Genomic DNA, 9,655 nt, shown 5'->3' with positions numbered 1-9,655 from the left:
AAGTATCTCTAATTTATTTATTTTAATTTTTATTTTGCAGACAGAATTTTTTTTTAATATCTTCTCTTTTCCTGAACTCTTAATGGTGTGTAACTGTGTTACTAAAATCTTAGAAGCTGGGTACCTGAGGAAACTCCTGGAAAGCTCCCATCGTTTCTTGATTTCTTTCAGAGGAACCACCAATCACAAGCAAGGGCCTGAAACAGTCATTTTTTAAAAAGATAATTACAAATGAAATCATCACGTGAAACACTCAGTAGAGTGTTCAATGCATAACAAACACTCAATAAATGGTAAAAAGAAAGAGAGGGAGGGAGAAAGAATATTATATTTTCCCTTTAAAACTGCAGATTAAAAAATGTTTAGGAAGCAACCTGATGTGAAAGAACCCTTCCTCAATTTCAGAAAAATACAAAATTTACAGTATATGTTTTTCCTTCCCCCCCTCCTGCTGCCCCTTTTAAATGCTGATGCTAAACTTCAAGGTATAGTGACATAAAATGAATTTTTACATCTTTCCTATTATTCTTGGGATAAGGAGAAGAGAAAATTTACACTTTCCTAAGTGAGTCTATTTGGAGATGGCAGAATGTGTGACATTTCTCAGCAATAAAATTCTTATCCTTCAAATTGAAAAAAAAAGATACAGCAAACCTTAAGGTACTCAAAAAATATCAGACCATAATTTGCCATGGGATTAGTTTAAAAATATATATCAGACCATAAGGTAGGTAAGGGAGACAAAGACTAGAAAGAAAGGAAGGAAAGGAGGAACTACAAGAAACACAGGGTGAGTGCTTGCTTCGGCAGCACATATACTAAAATTGGAACAATACAGAGAAGATTAGCATATTAAGAAAAAAAAAAGAAACACAGGGTGAGAATATACACAATGCCCCTCACACTAGGATGATTACAACACAAATTGATTAGAACCTAACCCCCTTCAACCTGACCTTACTAGTAAAGTACCAGAGATGGGTTAATGGCAAGGTTAGAAAATAAGCAGTTTATAAAATAAACTAATATAAGAATTTCAATTGTCTTGCTAACCATACAAAACGAGGTGAAAAATTAGACATATTTTACATACTGAGCTGGGATTTTTAAAAAATAATCTTTCACTTAAGTAAACAGAACTATGTACACATTCACATAAATACATACACATATATATATTATACATAACGAAACTCTAAAATGTTAACAGTGTTTATCTCTAAGTAAAGGTATTATTGGTGTTTTTTATTTTCTTCCTAATACTTTATTTTTCTTGTATATATTTAAGGTATACAACATGATGCTCTGATATACACATACGTAGTAAAATGATTACCACAGTCAAGCAAATTAACATATCATCTCACGGTGACTTTTTTTGTTGGTGAAAGTACCTAAAATCTACTCTCTTAGCTAATCTAGTACACAATATAATATTATTAACAATAGTTCTCATGCTATACATTAGATCTCTAGGCTTATTTATCCCACGTAACTAAAACTTTCTACCCTTTGACTTCCAACTCCCTATTTCCCTTCTCTATCCCTGGTCCCCTCCCCTAGTAACTACCTTTTCACTTTCTATGAATTCAAATTTTTTTTTCAAGTCTTTCCACTGCAGCTCAGTAGTAGCTCCACTCAGTAAAATCATGCAGTGACATTTTTAAGAAAATGTTTTTGAGAAAATAATAATTTGATTACCAACAGTTCATGTTTGCATTTGCCATACCACCCAACGCGTGGATAAGACCTGGGCCAGAAACAACAAGGCATACTCCCGGCCTAGAAGCAAAACAGAATTTATTTTATTAAAAACAGGTAAAATGTAACAACTGATTCATACCACTTTAGGGTGAAACATGGCAACCTTCTTGGACTTCAAAGAAAGAACATATAGTCTTTATTATAATTGATAAAATAATTATTAGAATATTTTTTGATATATAAAAGAGAAAGATCGTATCAATTTTCTTGCAAGAAATAAGGTACCTATCATCTTCACATTGTATTCCACTAACCTCTTCTTTTGCTCCTATATTTGGGTGAAATCAAGCTGATTGCATATAGAAGCAAAATGAGCACATTTTCATATAAAAAAGTCTTTTTCGTTTCTTAATAAATATTATGTCAATTGATTTCTGACAGAAAAGGAATTCTAAATGTAGTGCTCTGCCCAAAATATTTTTAAATTGAACTTGAATGCTTTACCCTAGACTTTACTTTCTAAGCTTAAAGCACTCATGGAAAAAGTATCCTCCATATAATTCAGTTTGCCATTTTACATTATAAAGTAATTTCTCAAAAATGTCTGCTTAAGACAGACTTTAAAATAAACTTAATTATCACCAAGTAAACTAAACTTCTAGAACAGTACTATCCGACAGAACTTTCTGTATACATATAATACAAATGTTTACATAATACAAATGTTTTATATCTGCACAGTCTGATATTGTAGCCACTACCCACATGTGGTTACTGAGCACTTGAAATGTGTCTACCCCAACTGAAAAACAATAGTTTAAATCTTTGGTAAACTATAGTTTAATTTTAATTAATTTAAATGTACATAGCCATATACAGCCAGTGGCTAATATACTAGACAGTGTAGTTCCACAAGTTCATTCAAATAGCAACATGTTTTAAAAGTATGAACTTTTGAGTATTCTCTAATCATTCTAGCATTTTTAAAATTAAGGTGTTAATGACTATAATTTAAATGTTTTTCAGGTTAAACAAAAAGATTACAATATTTCACGTATGTAAATAAAATGACAGAAAATGGTGAAGATAGTATTATTTGGATGGCCTATTTTCCTAGGCTCAAATCCAGAAGATTCCTATTAGATAAGGACTACTCCAGTGAGGTCTAGACTTTGAGACCTTATTAGGTCTCAAATTACTTAATTACTAATTTCATTTTTGGAAGTTAAAAAAATGTACTAAAGCTAACATAAGTGAAAAAGGTATGATACAAATTACAGTGGGAGTACAAATTTTGCTTAAAAAATACATGTGTATGTAGGGAAAAAAACAGAAGAAAATATGACAAACTCTCAACAGTTGTGGGATCATAGGTAATTTTAGTTTTCTTTTTTATACTTGTCTATATTTTCCAAGTTTTCTAAAATGAGCATTTTTAAAAAACATATTAATTTTTAATACTAAAAAGGGGGTGAGTAGTTACGTAACACGGATATACAATAAAAATCTGAACAAGTGGAACAAGCCCCAACAATTACATTTTTGGACCAGGCATTTTTGTACTGAGTGTGTTTGGGTAAAGTTGCAAGATCCAAGACATGGTATGACATCAACTCACTATCTGATCACCAGTGATTCACTCTGCAAAATGGCAACGTGTTTCACCCTAAAACACTTTTCTGGTATTATCATCATTTTGATCTGACCCTTAGAAAGTTCTAAACTTATTTATTTTTCTTTATTTTATTTATTTATTTATTTATTTTTTTGAGACAGAGTCTCCCTTTGTTGCCTGGGCTAGAGTGAGTGCCGTGGCGTCAGCCTAGCTCACAGCAACCTCAAACTCCCGGGCTCAAGCAATCCTCTGCCTCAGCCTCCCGAGTAGCTGGGACTACAGGCATGCGCCACCATGCCCAGCTAATTTTTTCTATATATTTTTAGTTGTCCGATTAATTTCTTTCTATTTTTAGTAGAGACGGGGTCTCGCTCTTGCTCAGGCTGGTTTCAAACTGCTGAGCTCAAACAATCTGCCCGCCTCGGCCTCCCAGAGAGCTAGGATTACAGGCGTGAGCCACGGCGCCCGGCCTAGCACTGGTTTTTGATATTCACTAATAGATTCATTTAAAGCTATTCCCTCTAAGAACTGCTTTAGTTATATGCTACAAGTTTGATATCTCATCTTTTCATTATCATTCAACTCAAAATGTTTTCTATTTTCCATTGTGATTTCTTCTTCAAGCCATCGATTAATTATGGTCTGTAATGATCAATATCTCCTTTTTTATTCCTGATATTGGTGATCTGTGTTTTCTCATTTATTCTTGATCAACCTAGCTTGAAGGTTACTGATTTTATTAATCTTCTCAAATATTTACAAAATACCACAATTGTGTTGCTTAATTTTCAGATGTTTGGGATTTTTTAGGGATCTTTCTATTATTGGGTTCTAGTTTATTCCACATGCTCAGGTTACATATACTGTACATTTTCGATCCTTGGTGATTCTTTGAGATTTACTTTATGGCCTGACTATGGTTAGTTTTTACTTTTTAAAGGTACTTCAGCTCATAATCAGGAATAAAGAAGAGGTGCTAAATTAAATTCAATACATATTAGATAATCTGGAAAAATGCTGAGTACTCTCTCAAATTCTTCTTAGTCTGGGATATTACTTTTTTCAGCATTATTTCTTCTCATTTCTTTAGAAATAACAATAAATTGGGTATTTTCTAGCCTTCAGTCAGCTTTAAATGAAGTAGTATACTGATGTGAAATAAATCCTTGTTAAGGATTTAAGGACATACATGTAAAAAAATAAAATAAATGTTTATGAATCATATCTTAACTGGCTCCACTATTATATACCCACTAAGAAGCTACACAAAGGCTCTGCTCTTTTTCTGTGTTGCTATTCTTTACTGGCCCTGTCTCTTTTCCCTTTTCCACATGAGGCCAAATTCGCGTAGAACAATAATAAAACAACTCCTAAGAAATTAGAGTACGTAAAACAAAATCCCTACTGCAATAAGAATGCTTATTTAGGCCAGGTGCTGTGGCTCAACCCTGTAAGCCTAGCACTTTGGGAGACTAAAATGGGAGGATCACTTGAGGCCAGGAGTTCCAAGACCAACCTGAACAAGAGTGAGACCCTATTTCTACAAAACAGAAAAATTAGCTGGGTGTGGTGGCATGTGCCTGTAGTCCCAGCCACTCAGGAGGACTGCTTGAGTCCAGGAGTTTGAGGTTGTAGTGTGCTATGATGACATCACTGCACTCTAGCCTGGGTGACAGAGTGAGACCCTGTCTCAAAAAAATAAAAATAAAAGGAACATTTACTTAGACATTGAGAAACATTGCCCCCTTATGACAGGTGGGTAAGAAATGTTACCATGCAATGCAAAACATAAAACAACATATAACAAAAAGCATAGTAGGTGTCAAAAGATGAGAGGTAACTGGTTTTATGACCGTAAAAAAATCTGTTTCTCTACCAAATTACCTACACTCACAGGCAGAATAGTGTACGGAGAACTTAAGAGAGCAGGCTCTGGAGCCAGTCTGTTTTGATTTCAATTCCAGCTCCCCTACTTTCTATTGTGTAATTTTGGCAAGATGCTCTGTACTTTGGCTTCCTGATCCATAAAATGAACATAATCCAAAGTATTGCTGTGAGGGTGAAATTGGCTCATACATGTCAAACACTCAGAATAGCATCTACACACAGTAAGCTTTCAATAACTGTTAACTTTCTGACAATCTACCTACTTGCTGGCCAACTGGTCAATATATGTCTTGATTACTCTAAGGATCTGATGAAAGACAGTCAAGTCCCACCTAACTACACCTTTCGCTTTAGTAGAAATGTCTTAGCTTGTTCTCATATTCTGTCTGAATCATCCTGTCACTACTCTTAGTTCAGGCACTATTTAAGTCTTCTTTTGACTATTACAAAGTCAGGCTGCCTGAGGGACATATGTACTGGGATGTCCCATAGGCATCTCAAACGCATATGTCCAAAATTGAACTCATCACCTTTCCCCTCCAAATTGGCTCTTCCCTCTGTAATCCCAATCTCAGTTAGAGATACTATGATCAACGTAGTCAGTCAAGGAAGACCAAAACTTAGGAAGAGCCTGTCTTCTTCCTAGTTGGTTAATGCCTAGTGAGCCTTCAAGACAGCTCAGACATCATCTCCTGTGGGAAGCTTTCCCTAAAGTCTTAAGCTTTCACAACACCCTGAATATATCTTTATCACAGCACTTATCACATTATAATAAGATTGTCTATGTCTGTCCACAGCTAGGTTATAAGCCCCTCAAAACTAGGTAATGATTATCATTAATCTCTGTATCCAGCAAACAACAGCACAAGGGACCTAAAGAACCCTCAACTAAGCTTATAGGGACTGAAATAAAACTTCAAGCTGGAGTCTGTCTTCTGGCTCCTACCTGCTGTCTATAGTACCATGAATATCACCTTTCCTTTCTTTTTTTAAGAGACAGGGTCTCACTATATTGCCCAGGCTGGCCTCAAATTCCTGAGCTCAAGCAATCCTCCTACCTCAGCATTCCATGTAGCTGGGACTACAAGGCACACACCACTGCACCTGGCATCATATTTCTGAAGTACAGACCTAATTATGTCTCCCACCTATTTAGAAAAACCTTTACAGTCTCCCCCATTGCCTATTGGAAAAAAGTACAAATTCCTTTTCTGGTTAGAAAGGATTCTCCACATCTCCCCTCAGCCTACCTACCAGCCTCACAGCCCCCCATGCCTTTAACAATCTTGATAGAACAGTATAAACTAACATTACCTCTACAGGCAATCTTCCCTGTCCTACTCAAAGAGAACCAGTCATCCCCTCTGCGCTACTACTGTTCCTCATAGGTACATCTGTTGTGAGAGTTATACTAGATAAGTTTTTTCCTGTATGTTTTGCCCTCACCTATATATACAGTATATAGTATACACTCCATAAATGTTTGCTGTTTGAAGAAGAAATCAGTGGCAGACATGTCACCTCTGGAAAACAATAAAATATAGGTTCCATTAATAGGTCAATAGTGTCATCTTCTCACACATATGAAAGAAAAGAATGTTGTTCCAACTAAGTAAAAGGTAGACCTTTTACTCAAGACCCGTTAGTTTTAAGATAAAAACAAAAATACAAACCTCAAACCTTATAGATAAGGAATGTCATTCAATTAATAAATAATGTATTAAGTATCTACATCATGCAAAAGCTCCAATCAAGCCAGGCACTGTGGGGATATGGTGACAAATGAACCATAATTTCTGCTCTCCAGGAGCTCATATCTGATAGCAGAGGAAGGGCACCATTTAAGGGGGTCGAGGCAGTTGTCTGGGCAAAAGGGGGTAAGAGCCTAAATTAGAGGGCAATAGTTGAGAGTGTAAAGCAGGAATACTTAGCCTCAGACAGACTGACAGCATGTGACATCACAGAAGTGGATTCTTGATCTTTTAAGCCAGCATTGCTGACAGAAGAGTGAGAAGTGGGTTTGCAGAGGATGTACTTAAAGTGGGTTGATAAAATGTCATACCTTCCTTTCCCTGTTTCCAAATATGCCTCTAAGAAAGGTGGTAGCATGATGTGATGGAAAGAGCACTAAACTAGGATTTGGGACATCTGAATTTCAATCACAACTTTATCATATATGATGATATCCTTCACCAACACAATACAGTACAGTAGGAAGAGCATGAACTCATACCCAGGATACCTGGGTTCGAATCCTGGCTCTGCCACTACCTGCCGCATCACCCCGGACAAGTTTTACTTAACCTGTGTGTCCCTTTTCTCATGTGTCAACTAGGATCAACAACAGTTAATAATAATCAACAGTGACTGATATGTGTAAAGCACTAGAATAGTGGTAAGCACTGAATGTTTGCAATGAATATCTGCCATTGTCACTGGTCACTCCCAGCAATGCATTCGTCTACCTGCATCCATACTCACCGCTTGCTCATTCCTCATTCCGATGTACCTGATGCCCAGCTCCTGGGCAGCAACGGCGATTTCGGTTACTGGGATGCCTACAATGCCAAACATGTACTCCACACCCTGGGGAACAAAGAACAGGGGAATAAACATCGCCACAACCTTCCCTCCCTTCGGCGCGCTAAAAGGAAAATCTCGCACAAACCTTCCTTCCCCCTTCCCGCCATCCCTCGGTTCTACTCCAAGAACAGTGTCTGTCTCCAAGACACCACATCGGTCCCCCCCCCGCCCCGGCTTCCGTAGGAGCCTTTCTCTTCAGGAGGGTCGATCGTACTTGGGTTTTCAGGGCCTGGGCGATGACTTTAGCACCAGACACCTGCCCCTCACTTCTGTAGCTGCGCTCTGCTAAGTTGCTTTCCGGCATCTTCCACCTAAAAGGCCAAGGCACTGTCGCAGCTGACAGCCGAGCTGACACCGAGACCAGGCAAAACCAACCCGAAGACACACGCTTGCCTCTGACCGACAGGAGGCGGGCAACCAACCGCTTTAAAGAGGCGGGGCTAACTTCGTGCGCGCTTGGGGAGAAGGGAGTATGTAATCACGCCCGTTCTCCAATCAGAACCGTGCCCTGTCCCCGGCTCCTCCACTCGCGGGGTCAGAGTGCCAGAAGGAGGTGGGACCAGCAGGAGGCCGCGGCCTATGCCGAGGAGGTAAGAAGCCGAACCTCGGAGGCCTCTCACCACCGTCTCGGACTCTCCCAAGAGTTTTCTGGACCGCCAAGTGTGAGTGGCGCATGCGCACAGTCGGCTGGAAGGCGGGCTAGGAGCCGGGGCGGGAGTGGGCGTGGCGCCGTGTGCGATCCTGGCCCCGCCCCCGCCCCGCCTCCCCAGGGGCTGCTGGGACCCGGGTGGCTGGAGCGCGCATGAGGGTAAACCTAGTCACCTTTGGGCGGTGGTGTGTTACCGCGTCCTGTTTTCTAGGCTTTCACTTACACGCTTTGTGGTTTACACTTTCATAACTTCGTGGCTTTGCACTCCGGAATCATCATAACGCATATTACTTAAATCTGTAAGCAGATGTGTGCTCTTTATCCCCGTTTTGTATTTGAAGGCACAGAGCTTCCCAGCAAGAGATAAAGTAATTTACCCAGAGTCATTGGATCCAGGCCATGCTTCAGACTCCGAATCCCGTTTCGTATTCACGCTGTTCAGCCCTTGGGTCACAATACTTTGAACCTACTTAGTTTTGAGCGCTATGCTCTCCAGCCCTTGCTACTAACCCACGTTACTCTCCATTATTATCTTTCCAAAGTCAGGAAATATGGCTTTTCATAATTCTTGGATTCAGTCCCTGCCTATAACCAACATCTGCTGCACCCGACAGCATTTTAAAACATTTTTAGTGAAAAAAGATGGTTGCAATGTGCGATTTCTGAGATTACCAGCTGAGAGTCATTAGACCATCTATCTGCTCAGTAACAATAAACAAAATCTTCAATAACATAGAGTGGAGCTTTAATTTTTGAGGATTTGAAGTATTAAGCAAAAAGACCAGTGATAGGTGGATGGTAAAGAGAAAAGAAGAGAGGGGAGCTGGTCATGGATAGTGAAATTAATGAGAAGCATTGGAAGTGAAAAGATTTTTAAACCCAGACATTTTCACACTGTAGTCCTGGGCCCCTCCGAAAGGTCTTCCCCTCTGTTTCAACCCTTCATCCCACCCCAAGCAAAAGAGAATGAAATTGTTGCTCCCCTGGATATAGGGGCCCCTCGAAGATGGAGATTTCTTTGAAGTTTCAGAGTTTATCTTAAATGTAGATTTTGCATTCCATTCCAGAATGTATCCACATTTAATTTAAAAATAGCACTTTACCGTTGGTCCCAGTGCAGTGGTGTTTTCAGCTAATTGATCACAACCAGTTACAGATTCCTTTGTTCCTTCTCCACTCCCACTGCTCCACTTGACCAGCCTTTAAAAATAAATAAG

The 9,655-nt window shown here is 38.9% G+C and overlaps 2 protein-coding genes across 4 annotated transcripts in view; one reads left to right on the top strand and one right to left on the bottom strand.

The window, feature by feature from the left end:
• Positions 1-8,173, bottom strand: part of HACL1 (2-hydroxyacyl-CoA lyase 1) — a 32,175-nt gene extending 24,002 nt beyond the window's left edge. The window contains exons 1-4 of the mRNA XM_012664210.1: positions 8,004-8,173; positions 7,672-7,792; positions 5,684-5,702; positions 125-197 (exon numbers count right to left, since the gene is read on the bottom strand). Coding sequence (XP_012519664.1) covers positions 125-197; positions 5,684-5,702; positions 7,672-7,792; positions 8,004-8,093 — 303 coding nt within the window. The 5' untranslated portion in view covers positions 8,094-8,173. The remainder of the gene's footprint in view (positions 1-124; positions 198-5,683; positions 5,703-7,671; positions 7,793-8,003) is intronic.
• A 112-nt stretch (positions 8,174-8,285) lies between these two features.
• BTD (biotinidase) overlaps positions 8,286-9,655 on the top strand; it is a 32,794-nt gene continuing 31,424 nt past the window's right edge. The window contains exon 1 of one of the 3 annotated variants that reach the window (XM_012664161.1): positions 8,286-8,379. The gene's annotated coding sequence lies outside the window, so the exon portion shown is untranslated. Of the gene's footprint in view, positions 8,452-9,655 lie in introns of all 3 variants that reach the window. The other 2 variants (XM_012664144.1, XM_012664152.1) reach the window with 2 other exon arrangements.

The sequence above is a fragment of the Propithecus coquereli genome, unplaced genomic scaffold, assembly GCF_000956105.1.
Source record: "Propithecus coquereli isolate 6110/MARCELLA unplaced genomic scaffold, Pcoq_1.0 Scaffold12, whole genome shotgun sequence".
NCBI lineage: Eukaryota > Metazoa > Chordata > Mammalia > Primates > Indriidae > Propithecus > Propithecus coquereli.
This window is presented reverse-complemented; position numbering and strand designations above follow the sequence as displayed.